Consider the following 21,250-nt stretch of genomic DNA (forward strand, 5'->3'; position numbering starts at 1 on the left):
GTGATGATCCAGCAACACCTACGTACACTCCTGCCACACCTACCCACACATCTTCCTCACCAACGTACACTCCTGCTTCTCCTCAGTACGACTTGAACGCTCCTCCTGAGACTCAAGGAAATACAAGGAACAGGCCCTGCTTCGGATGGATCGAAGAATGATTAGGATTAGCTAGTTTGCTTAGTAGAGTAGCATTATTTTAATTGCATTGTTCTTTCTTTTTCTTGCTTATTATGATTCTCGTACGTGTATGCGAACTTTTTGAATGAAATAAAATGAATTATTTTATTTATATTGCGGAAGATGTGATAAAATCTTGTGAGAATCTAATGAAACATGTGATGTTAAGAGATAATTTTACTGTAGTACAAATGACCACTCGTAGAGGAACTTCGTATCTTTTCAAGGACACAGTAGCAGCCAGACGGGAAAGGGAAACCATTGGTGGACCGTCGCGAAGGGCACCCTCATCATCCCCTACTACGGAAGGGGCACGAGTTTAGGAGAGCCACGCGGCAACACACACACCAGAGAGATATACTACGCGTGAGGGTAGAGAAGAAAGTATGGAGATCCCACCTGGATCCTCAATAAGTCAGAGTACGAGGATACCGCCAGAGTATACTACCAACCGCATTTTATATGAACTGCTACAAACGACCCGTGCCCAACAAAGTCAGCCACAGACGGTGATTTCTGGTATCACCTCATGGATGGAGAGGTTCAAGAATATGCAACCTCCGCTCTTCGATGGCACTCCTGACGGTGTCGTGGCAGAGAATTGGTTGATGCAAGTCGAGAAGGCATTGGATGTCATCCAATGTCCAGATGATCAGAGAGTTTGGATAGTTGTATCCAATCTAACAAGTGATGCAGAGCATTGGTGGAGATCTATCAGGGACACCTTGAAGCCGGACACTTACTTGCCTTGGTCCACTTTCGTGAGAAGATTTTACAGGCAGTTCTTTCCAAAGTGTCAAAGGGTAGAAAAAGAAGAAGAGTTCAGGAAGTTGAAGCAGGGTGACATGACAGTCGCCCAATATACCGCACGTTTCAATTCTCTCTCTCGTTTTGCCAAGTCATTAGTGGCAAATGAGAAAAAGAAGTGCAGAAGGTTCGAGAGGGGTTTGAGGCCCGATATTTTGAGGTTGGTCGGGCCACAACAAATAAAGAAATACAGCCAACTTGTAGACTATGCCTCCAGGTAGGGGTGGCAATCGGGTCGGGTTGGCGGGTTGGCGGGTCGGGTTGGCGGGTTGGCGTGTCAGCATACCTCAACCCGAGCCCGACCCGTTTATTAAACGGGTCGGCTGTGGCAAACACGAACCCGACCCGTTTAATAAACGGGTAACCCGACACGACCCGCCAACCCATTTAATAAATGGGTTGGGTCGGGTAAACGAGTTTTCAGGTTCGCGGGTCAGGTTGGCGGGTCGGGTTGGCAGGTAGGCAGGTTGGCGGGTCGGGTTGACGGGTTGGGTTGGCGGGTCGGGCAGACGGGTTGGCGGGTTGGCGGGTCGGGTTGGCGGGTTGGCAGGTTGACCCACCCGCCTAACCCGTTTATTAAACGGGTCAGTCGGGTTGGCGGGTTGGCATACCCCCAACCCGAACCCGACCTGTTTAATAAACGGGTTACACGGGTCGACCCGTTTATTAAACGGGTTGGCTTAAGCCCAACCCGAACCCGCCTAAGAGGCGGGTTGGCGGGTCGTGTCAGAAATTGCCACCCCTACCTCCAGGTACAAGTTTTGGGAGATGCAAACAACTGAGAAACCGCAAGTGAAAGAAAAAGTCAAGACGAAAGAGAAGACCGAGCACAGTGGTGGCAATATGGCAGAATCGTCTCGAAGAAAGTTTCATTCTAAAGAAAGATTCTAGCGAGGCAACAAGAGACATTTCGGAGGACAAAACTCGGGTCAGAATCAGGGTAAGCAAGTCAAGTATGCAGGAAATCAACAAGCCAAGCGTCAAAGGTTCTAGAAGTCAGCCCAGTCGGATAATGCTTGTAAGACTTGTGGTCTCCAGAGGCACGAGGGCAAATGTGACTTGAGAAACGTCAAATGCTTCAACTGCCAGCAGATGGGTCATTATGCCAATGATTGCCCACAGCCTGATCGAAGAAACAACGCCCTGCCAAAGCCGAAGCCAGCTGTACCAGGTCACGCCTATGCGACTGCTCTCCAAGAAGCTCTTGCCAACCCTGAAGTAGTTGAAAGTACACTTCTTATTTCTAGTGTTCTTGCTCGTGTGTTATTCGACTCAGGAGCCACACATAGTTTCACTTCTTCAGCTTTTGGGAAACGGTTGCCAGTGGCACCTTCACGATTGAACATTTCTTACATAATAGAAACACCTATAGCAGCGACCACCATTGTGGATACTGTGTATCCAAATTGCGTTGTAAAAATCAAAGATCGCGAGTTGTTTGTGAACTTGTTGCAACTCGACTTCAAAGATCTAGATGTTGTTCTGGGCACGGATTGGTTGTCGAACCATCATGCCACTATCGATTGTAGAAGAAAGTGTGTCAGCTTTCAAATACCCCATACTCCAACTTTCACATACCAGGGTGTTAGGAAGTTACATAAGTCGGCTATCATATCGTGCTTAAAGACCAATATATATTAAAAAGGGATGCATGGGATTCTTGGTTTACATGAAAACCGAAGAGAAAGAAGACCTCTCAATATCAGATGTAGACATAGTCTATGAATATAATGATGTTTTTCCAGAAGATCTACCAGGTCTCCCTCCTGATCGGGAAACCGAATTTCAAATCGATCTAGTTCCGGGTACAACACATATTTCAAAGGCTCCCTATCGGATGGGACCTGCGAAACTCAAAGAACTCAAGGAGTAAATACAGGAGTTATTGGAGAAAGGATTTATTCGACCTTCAGTATCTCATTTGGGTGCTTCAATTTTATTCGTAAAGAAGAAGGATGTATCACTGCGTATGTGTATCGACTATCGTCAATTGAATGCAATAACCATAAAGAATAAATACCCTTTGCCGAGAATTGATGATTTGTTCGATCAACTGCAAGGAGCGGCATGCTTTTCAAAGTTAGATTTGAGATCAGGTTATCATCAGCTGAGAATTAACAAGGAAGATGTGGCTAAGACAACATTCAGATCAAGATATGACCATTATAAATTTATGGTCATGTATTTTTGTCTGACTAACGCACCAGCTGCTTTCATGGATATGATGAATAGAGTCTTTAGACCCTATTTGGATAAGTTTGTGGTGGTCTTTGTCGATGACATCCTCATATACTCTACTTCGAAGGAGCAACATGAAGAGCATCTGAGGATAGTTCTGCAGATACTTAGAAAATATCAGCTCTATGCCAAATTCTCTAAGTGTGCTTTTTGGTTGGAACAAATGTCCTTCCTTGGACACATTGTTTCTAAAGACAGGATTATGGTAGATCCTGTAAAGATCGAAGCAATCACCAATTGGTCTAGACCCAAGAATCCTACTGAGATTCGCAGCTTTTTGGGATTAGCTGGGTACTATCGGAGATTCGTGGAAGGTTTTTCTTTGTTGGCGGCTCCTATGACAAAGCTCACAAAGAAAGATGTAAAGTTTGAGTGGAATGATAAATGTGAGCAAAGTTTTCAGAAGATAAAGAAGCGTTTGACCACTGCTCCAGTGTGGGTCTTACCTTCTGGATCTAAAGGTTTCACTATTTATAGCGATGCCTCTCACAAAGGATTGAATTGTGTTCTGATACAACACGAAAAAGTGATAGCTTATGCATCTCGTCAGCTCAAAACTCATGAAGTCAACTATCCGACGCATGATCTGGAGCTAACAGCGGTGGTTTTTGCCCTTAAGATATGGAGACACTATCTCTATGGCGAACAATTTGAGGTCTTTACCGACCATCAAAACCTTAAGTATTTATTTTCTCAGAAAGATTTGAATTTGAGGCAAAGGAGATGGTTGGAATTTCTGAAAGATTATGATTTCGAGCTAAAATATCATCCGAGTAAGGCGAATGTAGTCGCTGATGCTCTTAGCAGAAAGGCAGGAGCTCTAGCTAGACTTGCAGATTGGGAGTTATTTTCCTCGGTGGCTCATCAGAAGGCAGAAGCTCAATGCTTACCAGGTCGATTATTATTCGTGCAAACCACATTGAAGCCAGAATTGTGGGATCAAATTAAGGAAAAGCAACCCTTAGACCCAGAATTAATGCAAGTAAGAAAGAAGATTGTAGAAAATGAAGAATCAGAATTCAAAATTGATGACCAAGGACTTCTTAAATTTCATCAGAGAGTGTGCATTCCTAAGGATGATCAACTTAGAAATCAATTGTTGGAAGAGACACATCATTCTAGATATGCCATCTATCCCGGTAGCACTAAAATGTATCGATATCTGAAAGATACGTTTTGGTAGAATGGTATGAAGAGAGACATTGCTGAGTTTGTTAGCAAATGTCCAGTATGTCAGCAGGTGAAGATTGAGCACCAAAGACCAGGTGGTCTTTGGCAACCACTTCCCATACCAGAGTGGAAATGGGCGGATATATCAATGGACTTCGTTTCGGGGCTTCCAAAGACGAAGAACGAGATGGATTCAGTGTGGGTGATTGTCGACAGGCTAACTAAGTTAGCCCACTTTTTAGTTTGTAAGACAACTCACTCGTGTGACCAATTGGCTCAATTGTTTATTAGAGAAATTGTGAGACTTCATGGAGTATCAGATTCAATTGTTTCAGATAGAGACTCGAAGTTTACATCACGATTTTGGCAAAGCTTTCAAGAAGCTATGGGGATATAATTAAAAATGAGTACAACTTTTCACCCTCAGTCGGATGGTCAGTCTGAGCGAACCATTCAGACCCTAGAGGACATGCTTCGAGCATGTAGTTTGGAGTATAGCGACTCATGGAATGATATTTTGCCATTAATGGAGTTTGCCTACAACAACAACTTTCAAGAAAGTATAGGCATGACTCCATTTGAGGCATTGTATGGTCGACGATGTCAAACTCCCTTGTGTTGGGATGAGGTTGGAGAAAGGAGTTTGTTAGGACCCGAGATGGTTCAGTGAATGACAGACCAAGTGAGATTCATTCGAGAGCGTATTCTCACAGAACAAAGTCGACAGAAGAGTTATGCGGATAAAAGACGTCGTGAGTTGGAATTTGAGCAAGGTGAGCACGTGTTTTTAACGACATCTCCGTTTAAGAGAGTAATGCGTTTTGGTCGAAGAGGAAAGTTGAACCCCAGATATATTGGACCCTTTGAGATACTTGCGAGGGTTGGTCAGGCTGCATATCGGTTAGCTCTACCACCTTCCTTATCTCGAATTCATAACGTGTTTCATGTTTCCATGTTGCGAAAATACGTGCCAGATCCCTCCCATATATTAGATACAATTGAGACTGTATTAGATTTGCAAGATGATTTGAGTATGAGAGAGAAGCCCATAGAGATTCTGGACACGAAAGTGCAAAAGCTCAGAAACAAGGAGTTATCTCTGGTATTGGTTGAATGGAGTCATCAAAGTAATAAGGAGGCCACTTGGGAGCGTGAATCCGATATCCGCGAGCAATTTTCACATTTGTTTCCAGGTAAGATTCGGGACAAATCTTCTTTTAAGGGGGGTAGAATTGTAAAACCCCCCTCCGGCGAAGTCGCCGGAGGGGATAATCTTAAAAAAAAACAAAAAAAAGTAACGGTTTCCTCGGTTTCCGTAATAGAGGCCTCACCCCCCAAATCCACGGGGGTGAGGGTTATCCTCACACTGCGTGAGGGCTATAAAAGCCCTCACGCAGCCTCCCTCCACCGCATTGCATCGAGCAGCAGAGGGAGAGACAAAGAGAGAAGGGGAGCGAGAGAGAGAGGAAGACTTACCGACGACGGCGATGACAGCGAGGTAAGCTCCACTCACCTCATCTTCTTCTTCTTTCTTCTTTTCCGTCGAAGCAAAAGGAGGTCGGCAGCCATTGCTGCCGGCAAGTTGCAGAAAAAAAAATAGCGGCAGAGAAGGAGGGGGAGGGGTTGGCCGGCCTCGATGACGGCCGGCCTCGATGACGGCCGGCCCCGGCGACCGGCCGGCCCCGGAGGCCGGCCCAGGCTTGTGGGTGCAGAGGGAGGGTCGGCAGAGGCCGACACCCCCTGCACCTGAGATCGGAAGGGGCTCAGTCCCTTCCGCTGTTTTTAATAGGGGGGACCGGTTTGGTCCGGGTCAGACTGAACTGGGTCGGTTTGGGTGCGACCCAGACCGAGCCCACCGGTCTGGGTCGCGCCCAGACCGAGTTTCAAAAAAAAAAAGACAGAGAGAGAGAGAGGCCGGTTCGGCCTGGGTGCGACCCAGACCGAACCAGGTCGGTCCAGGTCGCACCCAGACCGAACCGGGTCAGGTGGTTTGAGTGAAGCAGTTCGGATCGAACCGGTTCAAGCCAGACCGGTTCGGGTCGAACCAGTTCAAGCCAGACCGGTTCGGGTCTAACCGGTTCAAGCCGAACCGGTTGAGACTGACTTGGGTCTGAACCGATCCGGTTTGAACCAAGGTCCAAACTGAACCAGTCGGGTCTGGACCTGGGTTTTGAGACCGGACCGGGTTCGATTTAGACCGGTCCTGGAACCAGATTAAGCCGGTCCAGATCTCACTGGATCAGTTTCGGATCCAGACCCAGTCAGGCAGGTCTGGACTCTGTCAGACAGATCTGGATCCAATCAGACTGATCAGGATCCAGTCAGACAGGTCCAGATCCAGTCAAGCTATTCTGGATCGATTTGGATCAGTCTTGGATCCATTTCAGAACTGGGTCTAGATCAGACTGTTCTGGATCCAGTCAGACAATTCGGGATCCAGGCAGACTGGCTTGGATCCAGTAAGAAGGTATGGATCCTGTTTCAGATCCAGTCAAGATATTCTGGATCCAGTTAGAATATTCTAGATCCAGTCAGACTTTTCTGGATCTAGTCAAACAGTTTTGGATCCAGATAAGTAATGGGTCTGAATCCAAACAGACAGGGTTTGGATCCAGATCAGAATTGGATTATAAGATAGTCTCGGATTGCCCGAAATCCGAAATGTACCAAGATATCCATTTGGATACTTGAGATCCATTTCAGTAAGATGGACATATCTTCGCACTCCGAACTCAGAATCGAGTGAGGTTTGGTGCGTTGGATTCATATTGAAGAGGGAAATCCATTAGTTCATGAAATTCAGTCAAACTAATAATGCAGAAATCATGGATTCTTGAGTAAAAATTCGGGAGGGATATTTTGGTAATTTTAGTAAGCGATTTTGTGAATTAATTCAAATATATTGTTTTACTGACCAGATCCTATTGTTAGGGAATCTTGAGACTCACCTTCGGTGGAAGTTCAGTGTTCGCACTTGAGGTAAGGGATATTATAAGTAAGCTTAGATGTAAATAAACATTTTTACGTTGGTTGTTATTGAAATGTTGTTATTAATTAACATAATAGCTTTGAGTGAGATCATGACATGCATAAATTTCATGCTTGACATTATGAGTAATTTAAATACATGTATATTGTGATATGCATGTTAGTTGTAATATGTCATGCATGATAGAAAGCGATTGTGATTGCATGTCTAATTGATCAGCAATATCATGCATTGTAATGAGAATACGTTCAGATTAGAGTCTCATTTAGTTCATTCATGTGGTATGAATGGATATTTAGAGTTCAGCATGCAGTACCCCTTAAATTCCGGAAGTGGCGACCTGTGGCAAGGGCTACCTGGTTCGCGGCCAGAGTGCAACCACCATGGAGAGTGGGCCGCCAGTGATTTAATGATGTAGAGACACTACATCATTGCGTGCTAAGTGAGAGTGGTATGAGTCCTAACGTCATCATGAGATTAAGAATGAGATTGTTGTGGTTATTCATGACACCACTCGTGAGGGAACGAGTGGACTTTGAAAATATTGTTAAATGTGTGAATTTAGTTATGACTTAGGATTTCACTCACACTGGTTTGAGACTCTAGAGGATCATGGATGGTTGATAACCATCATGTTTAGGATGTAGTATAAACCATGCCGAGATTGAGAGCTTGACCTCCTGGCTAGCTACCGGTGGGGTCCCCGTGGTGGTTCACTGCAGTGCGTGGTGGTCCGGGGACCACTGGGAGCGTATGGTTCATTGTCTGACCAACATGTAGAATTGGGGTGTTCTACAGGATTGCTACGCCCATAGATGACTATTACCGGTATAGTCAGCCTAGTGATAGTTGAGAGAGAAAGAATAATTGAGATTGATACTGAGGGTAATTAAAATATACAAACATGAGTGGTGTATCGAGAACTAAATTAAGACTAGGGGCTTAGAGCCCACTACAGTTGTAAATTATTTGTTTAATTACTTATAATTATTTCGTACTGGGTTGTAGACTCACCCCCATTTTTGTTAATTACAACTGTAGGTTCCAGATGTTACAACAGTCATCTTGTGAGCAACCTCTTCTTCTTCAGCAGAGCATTGGTATCTTTTACTTTCCTTGTCATTGAATAAGATGTATTTGCTTTATTTTGTTATGAATGATAAACAATTGTAAGAAAAAAGTTGATTTATGAGAATAAAATGAAAAAGTTTTTTTGGCCACGTTTTCTCTGTGTAAGCTTTGCATTCTTCCCTCTAAGAAGTAATACCAACCGAACTCGAACTCTTGAGGTCCCAGATCGGGGTGTTACATAACCACCACATTTTATGTGGTGGTTAATCCAACAGAGTTATCTTTACCTTTTCTTGATTAAGCTCTCCAGAGCTCCAATCATCTGTTAAGAACAACTTGCAAACATCCAGGGGCGTAGCTAGGGGGGGCAGGACTGGGCTGTACCCCAGTCCTGCCTCCCCAAACAGTTAATTTTTTTTTAAAAGCCCAGTCCTAGCCCTGCCCTGATTCCATATGAAATAGAGTTTTATCCATTTTTTAGCCCAGCCCTGACTGCAGCAAATAGTTTGATTTGTCCATATGAAATAGATTTTTATTAATAATTGTAGCCATTTTTATTTTATCTAAAAAAAAAAAAATCGGGGGCGCTGCCCCCGAACCCCTGACTATCACACAAATAATTTTTTTTCTGCTACACCCCTGTTTGCCCCCCCCCCTTCCCTCACATGAATCCTAGCTACGCCCCTGCAAACATCATAGGATGTCTCAAGTTCAAAATCTACGCGGTGTATCTCCAATTATCCATAAAAAAAAAACTCTATAAAGAATAGACTTTATAAATGTTATTTAATTTTTAATATATAATATAAAAGAGTGTGAGAGGAGCGTTTTTGTCGTTCTTCTTGAACCGAACCACCAGTTACTCGCTTGTCGTGTATTTGCTTTCTTTTACTTTATTGTGGTCAATATCAAAGCTGAAAAAAATGAGACCTTTCTTTTGTATGGACCAACGAAAGAAGTAATATAAAAAAAGAGGCCGGAAAAGTATCATTGATGGGGTGTGCAAATTTGTTAGCTTCTGTCTAGATCTAGCTATACATAACCAAGTATCACATATAAAAAATAAATCAAAGAACTAGTTGCGTTCATTCATAATTCATAAAACGGCCGAAGGGTCTAGACATGAAAAGAAGGCGACTGTTCCTGATACGTCATATAGTGCAGGGCCCTGCCAGTCACTTGCAACTTTGAAGCCATTTTTCATCCTTTTTCACCTTCTTTCTTTCTTCTGCCTGCCTTTGGGATAAATGGTAGAGAAGAACCAGAGAGACTTGAAGGCGCCTCTTGTTTCGGAATCCGGTGTTCCAGCAAGTGAGTTGCTAGGGAGCATTGACACAAGAAGAGAGATCTTATCAGAGGTAAAGAAGCAGCTATGGCTGTCTGGGCCACTTATATCAGTGAACCTCTTGCAGTTCTGTCTGCAGGTTGTATCTGTCATGTTTGTGGGTCACTTGGGTGAGCTCTCACTCTCCTCTGCTTCCATGGCCACTTCATTCGCTGGTGTCACTGGCTTCAGCTTGTTGGTGTGTTTCTTCTTCATGGCTTCCATTGATACCATTCTGCATGTATTTTTCTCTGTTCTCTTTTTATTTTTGTTTCATGCTTTCTGCTTATGCCATGATGAAAGAGGTTGTGCTTAAAGTATACCCACTTTGAGGATGCGCACTCCATGTTCTTTGAATCATGAATGAGTATGATAATATCTTTGGATTTGAAGCACTAAATTGTGGAGAACTGCAACATTTTCACCTTGTGTTTTGTATCAATAGATGTACTATCGATAGATTCGATACGATGAATTGGTATAAATCTGTTGAATTTTGCATGTATCCAGTTCAAGAATTACCAACCTCTTTCTGTTATATTGTACTTTTTTAAGGGTGAGCCATCATTTGAGTAGTTAAAGTTTTTTGTACTTTGTACGAAGATTTGATTTTATTTCAAAATGTGAAAATTGGTTTTCGTATTGAAAAGATGTTGAGTAAAACACTTTCATGGTGCATAGATTCATGACAAGTTCCTTGTGGTATTTGATCTGATGGACCAGTTGGGAATGGGAAGTGCTCTAGATACATTATGTGGGCAAGCCTATGGAGCAAAACAGTACCACATCTTAGGGGTGCACATGCAAAGAGCCATGCTTGTCCTAACTGTTGTTAGCATTCCCCTTGCTTTTATATGGGCTTCCACAGAACCAATTCTCTTAGCTTTTGGTCAAGACCCTGAGATATCAGCAGCAGCAGGCGTATATGCTCGGTGGATGATCCCGAGCCTCTTTGGTTATGGGCTTCTACAATCCCATGTCCGATTCCTCCAGACTCAAAACATTGTCTTTCCTATGGTGATTAGCTCTGGCATTACTGCCCTGTTGCACATTCTACTCTGCTGGCTGCTGGTTTTCAAATCGGGGCTTGGTAACAGAGGTGCTGCATTGGCGAATTCTATGTCTTATTGGATCAATACGTTGTTGATGGCACTGTATGTCAAATTCTCAAAGGCCTGTAAGAAGACGTGGACTGGTTTCTCCAAGGAAGCTTTGCATGATATTCCTAATTTTATTAGACTTGCCATTCCTTCAGCTTTAATGGTTTGGTAAGTTGGTCTGACTTGATAGTCTGCTTACATATAATGTTGCAAACTGCTGCTGGCATCTGTTTTGGCAGCTCTGATATATCCCTCGCTTTATGTCAAAAAAATCAGTACGATGTTTCAATAACTTGGATAAATTTTAATAGGAACATACTTTACATATTTTGAGTATTTATATATACATTTTAATGGAAAACAGCTTGGAATTCTGGTCATTTGAAATGCTAGTTCTTATGTCTGGCCTGCTGCCCAATCCAAAGTTGGAGACATCAGTGCTATCAATCAGGTTACTCCGAACCCTTTTCTCTGTTCCTTTTCTTTCTCCTAATAGCACTGTATGTAGTGATGATGCTACCCTTATAGAACTCAAAAGTCGCTATGATTTTATACTCAGTTTTACAAATTTCAAAGCTACTTTTTCAGATTACTAAAACGGTGGAGGCAAGTTTGGGGAAAAACTTAACAGTACATTAGCACATGCAGCAGTTAACTGTCTAGATTTATTTCTCCTAACTTACCGTTGGGTCAAGAAATCATCACACTATTCCTATTGTCTTAGATTTGATATATTATTACTGTCTTCATGCATCATGCATATTTTTTTTCCTACACTGCATCTACTGAAAATAAATGTCAGATCAAATAATGTTGCAATGGCATCGGCGTCTCAGTAGTAATTCTTATTATTTATGTTTCTATGCAGCCTTAATACAGCCAGCTTGGTTTTTATGGTCCCATTTGGTCTTGGAGGTGCTATAAGGTTAGATTATTTGTGAGGTATATTTTTTATAATTTGTTGTGCAAGATGATATGTACAAGTATTAACTTATTTTTCTGCATTTTTTTAGTACCAGAGTTTCCAATGAATTGGGTGCAGGGCAGTCTCAAGCTGCACGTTTAGCAGTACGTGTTGTGGTGTGTATGGCTGTTACAGAAGGACTTATTGTAAGCACCATAATGATTTTATTACGTAATATCTGGGGCTATTTATACAGCAATGAGGACAAGGTGGTCAAATATGTCTCAAGCATGATCCCTATACTTGCAACATCCAACTTGCTAGATGGAATCCAATGTGTTCTTTCAGGTTTGGACCAATTCTGAACCAGATTTAGAAAACATTTTTCTTTACAAAGAGCAATTTTCCAGTGGATGTCTCATCAATATAATCTTGATTCGATGGTTGCTGATTTTGCAACTTGTTTTCCATTTCTCGAATTTGATGGTTGCTGTATCAAAGACTTTTTTCATTTATGATACTTGGCAAATGAAAATAGATCCCAATGTATCCCAGTACCTTATTAGTGTTCATGGTTCTCTAGGCACTGCCAGAGGATGCGGTTGGCAGAAGATTGGTGCATATGTGAACCTGGGAGCTTATTATGTTGTTGGTATTCCTTGTGCTGTTTGTTTTGCTTTTGTCCTCCATGTTGGTGGAAAGGTGGTCCTTGTTCCTTGCACTTGAATGCTTATTAGACCACTGGAATGTTTGTGATACTTACACCACTGGATTTGCTCTCATCAGGGACTTTGGCTGGGAATCATTTGTGGGCTATTTGTACAAGTGGGATTGCTTCTTACCATAACAACCTGCACTAATTGGGAACAAGAGGTAATCTCTCTCTCTCTCTCTCTCTCTCTCTCTCTCTCTCTCTCTCTCTCTCTCTCTCTCTCGCTTTGGGTGCTAAACAGGCTTACTGTTCTTTGAACATAAAGCTTCACTTGACAAGATTCATGTCCTTTTTTTTCTTTTGATAGAAATCCCACCCTTTGTAAGTAACAAATTTGTTTGTCATTTCCTCTTAAGAATTTGCAAATCACTTGCGATATCTCTTGCAGTAGTATTTCTTTAGAAGCATGAGTCATTTGCTAGCGTAGATCATTATGTGTTTTCTTTGTGCAATTTTCAGTTTTTATTAGGAATCTATGGCTGCGTTCTGGGGCAAAATTCACATGCCTTCCAAGCCTAGATCTTTTTTTTTTAGTGTCTTTTTTGGTGCTAAAGCCACATTTGTCTTTTAATATGGATTTCTACTTTTGCAGGCAAGAAAAGCAAGGGAGCGAGTTTACAACTCCACTTTGCCTACAGACCTGACTTCACAATCAGCCATCTGAAAAACTAGAGAGGATGGAGGCTACCACACTCCCTTAGAACTAAAATTTTGCTAAGATGACCAGCACTATCATTTGGCAATTATATCTAGAAGTATTTGATATGGACTTCAGTTGCTAGAAAAAAAGAAAAAGCATCATAACTTGCACAATAACGTATCAGGCAACCAGTTTTGCTATCATTTGATTGTTGATCTAACTTAGGGTTTCAGTTTTTATGAACATAACAGCTCAGAATTCTCTGCAGAGCAATCTTATAAATTGTTGGGTCACTGGTCAAAGCATATTCTGTTGGATTTGTGTCTCAAAATTCTGCATTCACCTAGCTGAAACTCTTGACTTGACTTTGACCAAGCCTCCTACCTAAGCTAAGCTCATGGTCGTGATTGTTTTGACTTTGACTTTCTATACCCTTATAAATTAGTTGATAGAGGAATTGATTGTTGACCTTTAAGCACTTAAATGAGCTAGCCGTTATTTGACAGTTGGACACTTAATTATTGTGTTAGCCTTTTTCAGACCATTAGCCACTAGCCATTGCATATAATCTTTAGACATTTATTTGTAGCCGTTGAACATTTATTTGTGACAGTTTGACATTTATTCTTTACCATTAAACTTAAGCTTATATATACTAAGATCCTTTTGTGAGATAATCATCTTTTCATTCGTCTCACCCGTCACCTTTCTTAGCTAAAGCTATTCAAAGTTTATATCATGTCATGGTAGGTGACCTCCATAGTGCAAGTTGGGGTAGTGTTCAACGAGAAAAGGCATGGCTTGGTTGTATCTTTAAAGTAAGGTTGCAGCTAAACCTGGTGCACCCAGAAATTGATGTTAGTGGGGGCAACGGTTGCTTTAAAGATATCACTTATATGCGTGCCTCCAAGTGAATTCCTCAATCGATTGAGTGTATATCTCAGCTATTTTTTCCTACAATCGGTGTTATCTGACTATCTTTAATTATGTTCATCTCATGTTTTGCACTGGAATTGCCTCTTAATCAAATATAAATCGCCCACACGTAGGAACTTACAAGATGACTTGCTACATGTGTTACAAAAATGAAGAGCAAAGATAATCAGCACAAAAATTAAGAGGTTACGTTCCTGTTCATGAAGTAAAAAACGGGACCATTTGTAAAATTTGCAGCGATTTGAAATTGTTTGGAGGGGAAATGCATTTCTATAGGATGGGAAATTGCTTTCTCAACCTGTGGGAGATATGTTTCTCCTATAGAAGGGGATGAGTGTTTTCTCATAGAAGGGGGAACATCTAAATATATGTGTGTACAAATTATTTTACATTAGATTACATTTTTTAAAAATTGTAATATTTTAAGGAGCTTATTTATGTTCCTATTGTGTTTGTATAGTTACAAAATTATGCAGACTATATATGAACATACTTATGTATTTTTATGAAAGTGAATGTATTTTCAATTTCAACCAACCCAATCTTTATACGAGTGCGAGTAGATAAATAAGGATCACGGGTGCATAATTTTGGTCCTTATCCTAATGGGTCTTGGTTTGACCCAAATGAAGACACAATTATAGCTAATGCCAAAACATCTTTTTCTTTTGATTCATCGAGCTTTATGATACATGAAAGCAACTGGAACTTTTGATGATCCCATTGGAATGAGCCTAGACTCATTTGAAACTGGTCTCAGATGGGTGTGGCTCAACTTGGTTGGTCCCTAGCTGGGCTCGAGGTCAACCGCTATGCTGCTCACACCAAAAGGTCCTTCACCCCTTAAGGTTGTAATAAAATACCCTAAACCAAACACCTCCTATTTGTCCCCTAACCATTGAGATTCACTTTTGGCGCTAGCTAGGGCTGGTAAACAAGCTGAAGATGAGCTTGGTCCGTTCAAGCTCAGCTCATTAAGGTTGAAATTAGCCTGTTCGAGCTTGTGATGAGATGAGCCAAGCTCAAGTTGACTCATTCTTATAAAATGAAGTTATCATTTCATTTTGATAACAGAAGGATCTGAACAACCAACCACATCTTTCCAATCCATGAATCCATACTACTCTAGAAATGTGATAAAAGCTTTGTATACAATATGTTTTTAACGAGCCTACATGAGTCCAGCCGAGCCAGGTGCACAATGTTCGCACTCAGCTTGTGTGACCTTTGCAGCTCGTGGCTTTGCTTAACTAGCTCAACTTGAATGAGCTCTTGACAAGCGAGCTGAGCCAAGTCACAAGCAGCTTCTCATTTCTGAGACCTATTTGTATAATTGTATCTCCACAAATTGGTACAATAACTTCTTGCCATTTATACTTGTTTTAAATGGCAGCTTTTTCCAGTGGGTATTATTATTTTTATTTTTTGAAACAACATTTAATAAGTAAAAGAATAAAAAGTGTCCCTCATTTAAAAAAAAAAACAATCCAATTTTTCTTTTCTATTTCAATTTTTTCTCCGATTCTACCACCACTGCTACTACCATACATTCTCTATTGCCATCATCACCACTAGGGGTGGCAATCCGGTGGGGTTGGCGGGTTGGCATACCTCAACCCGAACCCGACCCGTTTATTAAACGGGTCGGCTGTGGCAAACACTAACCCGACATGACCGACCAACCCATTTAATAAATGGGTTGGTTCAGGAAAACGGGTTGGCGGGTAACGGGTTATCGGGTTGGCCAGTCGGGTTGGTGGGCAGGTTGGTGGGTTGGCGGGTCGGGTTATCGGATTGGCGGGTTGACCCACCCGCCTAACCCGTTTATTAAACGGGTCAGCCGGGTTGGCATACCCCTAACCCGACCCCGACCCCGACCTCGACCCATTTAATAAACGGGTTAGGCGGGTCAACCCGTTTATTAAACGGGTTGGCTTAAGCCCGAACCCGCCTAAGAGGCGGGTTGGCGGGTCGTGTCAGGTTTTGCCACCCCTAATTAATCACCACCACTGTCCCTTCTTCAACACTAAGGGCCCCATTTGCATGTCATGGCTTAAAACTCCACACCTTTTTGGTCGGGCCCACATGCGCATGCAAACAAGGCAGGCCAAAATCAACGCAAACTCCCCCAAAGCCGCGGCAATACCAAAACCACCAATTACCACCACTACTACCATCCTGCTTACAGCCCATTCCACAACAAAATCATCACCATACCAGTTTTCATCTTCCCTATGTTTTTTTTTTTTTGCCCTTCTTCAGTCTCCCCCACCCACCACTTATTCTTGTTTCTTGTTAATTATAATTTAAACAGTCTGTGATTCATGCGTTAGCTTGATTATAAACAAAAAAAAATATTTATAAAATGTGTTTTTATTTATATTTGCAAACAATAAATAAAACACATCCAAACAAAGCCTATCTGTCAAGAAAGCTTGGGTCTGACTTGACTATGTATTTGATTGTAAACTTTAGACTGGGTCACTTAATTTGTTCCAACCCAACTAAGCATTGTTTTCTTCGTGTCCAGTAAGTTAAAGCGTGACGCCCTTTTTTTTTTCATTGTAGGGAAAATGTGACCAAGACAAAACATGAAAACAGGGCCCCAGTCTATTATAATTTGGATCCTACCAAACACATAATAATTGATAGGATAGCCCAAGTCAGGTTCCATCATGTCAGGCTCAAGTGAAGTACAAGCCACGGATGTCCAAATTTTCAAGAGTAAAAACTCAAATACCCCACATGATATTTTTATTTTTTAAATTTTGATAAGGAAAATATTAGAGTTCCAATGTGTTCTTCCATCTGCACCATCTAAACCATAAATTATTTAAACTCTAGCATAAGAGATCACATGGAAAGGGCCAAAAATGACTGTTTTTACACATTTCATGGGAAGCAAATTCGTCTGCTTAATTTCATTGGGAAAGGTATTCATTTAGAAAAGTGAGAAAAAAGTCATGTCAAACTTGGGAAACTAAAGCAACAGACAAAAGGATCAGGTACATGAAAGGAATCCCTGAGATTAGTGGTGTACATAATTGTTGAAATAAGACAAACGTGTACATTTCACTGAGAAAAGGTCTCTATCCTTTGGAGAACTAAAGAAAATGCCAAAAAAGCTGTCAATCATGCAAACAAAGTTCCAGGGATTAACAATGAGATTTGAGCTGGAAATGCCAGAAGAATCATGAAAGGGAATAGAAAGGTTCAATATTTATATAAAAAAAGAAGAAGCAACATCAGTTGGAACTGCATAAGCAATCTATGGACTTATTGTTGGCGAATCTTGGGACCAAGAAACACTGACAGGAAGCGTACCTGAATTCGTCATAGTGCGTGTAAGAAATTTTGCGTTCTCCTCAGTCGGTCGATGCTCACAATGAACCCAGGCCTTAGATCGACGGTGAGCAGAACCCTGTTCCGCTGTATTTGAATGCAGAACGGTTTTGGCAGGGTAAATGCTATGAATCTCTCATCATCCTCACAACCCCTAACCTCTTATGTAATGAGAGATTAAGCAGTTACGTGAATGTGGTTTTCTCCACATTAACGTAACTCCCACCCACTATCCCCATTACGTGGCCACTAACGTGACCCACTAATGGGTGTCAAATAGGGTCACACTTGTGGGTTGAACCCATAGCCGATAATGTTCAACATTCTCCCACTTAACCCATTGACACCAAAAGTGTACTAAATCGAGGTGTATACCATTATCTCATTTAATTCTTCATGTGGGTTCACATGCCACCCTTTATTACAACGATAAATCGTATGAGTCATGGATATGAACACCCCTTTATAAAATATCATATTTTCATGTACTACGCTACAATTCACCTTCAGTGCTTAGGCATGTAAAAAATTACCTTTATGAATAGGTTGGTCACTCACCTATTCTATTGGTCCTTTAATATTGTTATTCTCCATGAGCTAGCTCTTCTTCTAGCCCTTTAGTAAGGGGATCCGCAGTCATTTTCTTTGTCCCAATTGTATCAATACATACTAGATGATTCTCAGTCATTTCTTTAACAACAAAATATTTTAACTCCATGTGTCGACACGATGTTGAGCTCTTGTTGTTATTTGAAAATGACACGGTTGCTTCATTGTCACAAAAGATCTTTAGTGGTCTCTCAATAGAGTCCACTATACCAAGACCCATAATGAAGTTTCTTATCCAAATAGCATGTGACGAAGTCTCGTATAGAGCAATAAATTCTGCCTCCATGGTATGAGCAGTAATGGTGGACTGCTTTCCACTTCTCCATGAGACAGCACTACCCGCTAGAAGGAAAATGTATTCAGTAGTAGATTTTCTACTGTCAATACACCCTCCTAAGTCTGCATCAGAATATCCAACGACCTCTAGGTGGTTAGCTTTCCTTTAGGTCAACATATAGTCTTTCATTCTTTGTAAATAGCGCATGACCTTCTTCGTTGCCTTCCAGTGCGCAATGCCTGGATTTAACTGATATCTACCAAGCATTCCCACAACAAATGCTATATCAGGTCAAGTGCAGGTTTGCGTGTACTGTAAACTCACAACTGTCGAAGCATATGTGACAACATCCATCTGAACCTTCACAATATCATCCTGAGGACAATCCTTTAAGCTCAATTTATCCCCTTTCACTATAGATGCTGAACAAGGAGAACAATTCTCCATCCCATATCTTTTAAGAATCTTAAGGATATAGGATTTCTAAGAGAGGCCAAGGACACCCTTAGTTCTGTTATGACAGATCTCGATTCCAAGGATATAAGTGGCCTCACCCATGTCTTTCATATCGAAATGAGAGGAAAGAAAATCTTTTGTTTCATGTAAGAGACTCAAATAATTAGTTGCAAGAAGAATATCGTCAACATATAAAACCAAAAGTATGAACTTACTCACATTAGTTTTAATGTAAATACACTGATCAACAATGTTTTCAGTGAATCCAAAGTTCATTATTACCTGATTGAACTTCTTATACCACTGGCAGGAGGCCTCTTTAAGTCCATAAATTGACTTATTTAATTTGCAAACTAAGTTATTCGAGTCATCTATACTAAAACTAGGAGGTTGTTGCATGTATACCTCCTAATCCAGATCCTCATTCAGGAAGGCGATTTTCACATCCATTTGATGCAGCTCTAAATCAAAATGAGCTACGAGGGCCATAATTATCCTCAATGATTCCTTAGTTGAGACAGAAAAAAAATCTCATTATAATCAATGCCCTCTATCTGTGTGAAACCTTTTGCAATAAACCCAGCCTTGTACCTCTCCACATGACCTTTAAAGTCTGTTTTGGTTTTATAAACTCATTTACAACCAACAGGTCTAACTCCATCAGGTCGAGGTACAAGATTTCACATTTGGTTCTTTGTCATAGAGTCAAGATCTTCTTTCATTATATTAATCCAATGTATTGATTTGTCACTTTCAATGGTTTCTGCAAATGTGAAGGGATCTCCATCAATGTCTATGAAATCATTTGACTATTGTAAATACACCACATAGTCTGGATGGATAACAAATTTTCTAATTCTGGTGGACCTCCATACAGGTGCTACAGGTGATTTAAAATGAGCCTCTATATCCTGTTGTTGTTGTATATCCTCATCAACAATCAGATCTATTTGGGATTGATGTTCATTGACTGGACTTTCTCTTACATTACTTGAGGGAACAATGATAGAGAAAATCAGGTCTTTATCCTTAGCAGGTGTGAAACCTGAATCCTGCATTTTCTCAAAATCAATATTTTGAGACGCATCTATCCCAACAGAACCATTTTCAAGAAATCTTGCTTTATCTGTTTCCACTATCTGTGGTGTATGAGATGAACAATAAAACCTAAAGCCTTTCAATCTTTCTGGATAACCAATAAAGAAACCACTAGTTGTCCTAGGATCAAAAGCTTTTATATGTGGGTTATACAATTTAGCTTCTGTTGGACATCCCCATATGTGCATATATGATAAAGAAGGTTTTTTACCTGTCTATAACTCGTAAGGAGTCTTTTGAATAGCCTTCGTAAGAACCTTATTCAGAATATGCACTGTTGTCCTAAGAGCTTCACCCCACAAAGTCAAAGAAAGGTTTGAGTGATTCAACATCGCTTGAACAATTTCTTTAAGCGTACGGTTTCTCCTTTCAGCTACACCATTCTGGTAAGCACTACCAGGTATGGTATACTGAGGTACAATGCCTTCCTCTTTTAGTAACCGCGCTAATGGACCTTCCTTTTGTCCCATCTCAGTGAAATGACTATAATATTTGTCACCTCTATCAGACCTAACAACCTTAATAACTTCATCGGTTTGTTTCTCTACTTATTTCTTGAAGTCCTTAAAAACCTGAAAGACCTCTAATTTTTCAGATAATAAGTAGAGATACATATACCGTGAGTAATCGTCTATAAAGGTGACAAAATATTTTTCACCTGTATAACACGGTGAAAAAGGGTCGCAGACATTCGTATGCACTATTTCTAACTTTTCATTGCTGCATTTGGCATCTTTCTTATATGTGTTAGACTGCTTAGCCTTTATACAATCAACACATAGCTCTATATTCGTAAAATCAAGGGATCCAAGGATTCCCTCTTTCACGAGTCTTTGGACTCTCTCTTTCGAGATATGTCCTAACCTCCGATGCCAAAGCAAATAAGATTGATCATCCTTTAGGGCACATTTATTGTCAATCATTGTGTTCTCAATAGAGTGAGATTCTCGAATTTGGAATTTGGTTCTTAATCGATACAAACCATCACACATATATGTAGAACCTATATTCATTTAATTTTTTATAATAATAAGTTCAGATTTTTCAAATTTAAATACAAAGTCAAACTTATCAAGTTTTGAAATTGAAATTAGATTCTGACTATAAAATGACACATAAAATGTATCGACCAAATCCAATATAAATCCTGACTCCAACACAATCCTGCAGGCCTCAACGCTATTGACATGCGAACGCATCTTATTTCCTGAGAAGATGCTTCTTTCATGCTCCGTTGGTTCCCTTTTGTTCAGAAATGTCTGCAAAGAGTTGGCAATGTGCACCGTGGCACCAGAATCAATCCACCAACTATGCAATAGAACATGAATTAGATTGAACTCATGAGAAACAAATGACTTATTACCTTTATTTTTGAGTCACTTCTTGTACATTAAATA

General features: G+C 40.9%; 2 protein-coding genes across 2 annotated transcripts; both read left to right on the plus strand.

Annotated features, from left to right (window-relative positions):
* The first annotated feature begins 566 nt into the window (after nt 1-566).
* Nucleotides 567-1,208, plus strand: LOC149827254 (uncharacterized). The gene has a single exon (XM_090018480.1). It carries the CDS (start codon nt 567-569, stop codon nt 1,206-1,208), a length of 642 nt encoding a protein of 213 aa, XP_089874606.1.
* Nucleotides 1,209-9,577: 8,369 nt separating this feature from the next.
* Nucleotides 9,578-13,428, plus strand: LOC149827255 (protein DETOXIFICATION 16-like). Its single transcript, XM_090019230.1, has 8 exons — nt 9,578-9,978; nt 10,503-11,047; nt 11,244-11,330; nt 11,748-11,804; nt 11,893-12,131; nt 12,367-12,485; nt 12,570-12,656; nt 13,088-13,428. Exons 1-8 carry the CDS (start codon nt 9,703-9,705, stop codon nt 13,157-13,159), a joined length of 1,482 nt encoding a protein of 493 aa, XP_089875356.1. The 5' UTR covers nt 9,578-9,702; the 3' UTR covers nt 13,160-13,428.
* Nucleotides 13,429-21,250: the final 7,822 nt, after the last annotated feature.

Source organism: Nuphar pumila, chromosome 10 (genome assembly GCF_984573655.1).
Source record: "Nuphar pumila chromosome 10, dmNupPumi1.hap1.1, whole genome shotgun sequence".
Classification (NCBI taxonomy): Eukaryota; Viridiplantae; Streptophyta; class Magnoliopsida; order Nymphaeales; family Nymphaeaceae; genus Nuphar; species Nuphar pumila.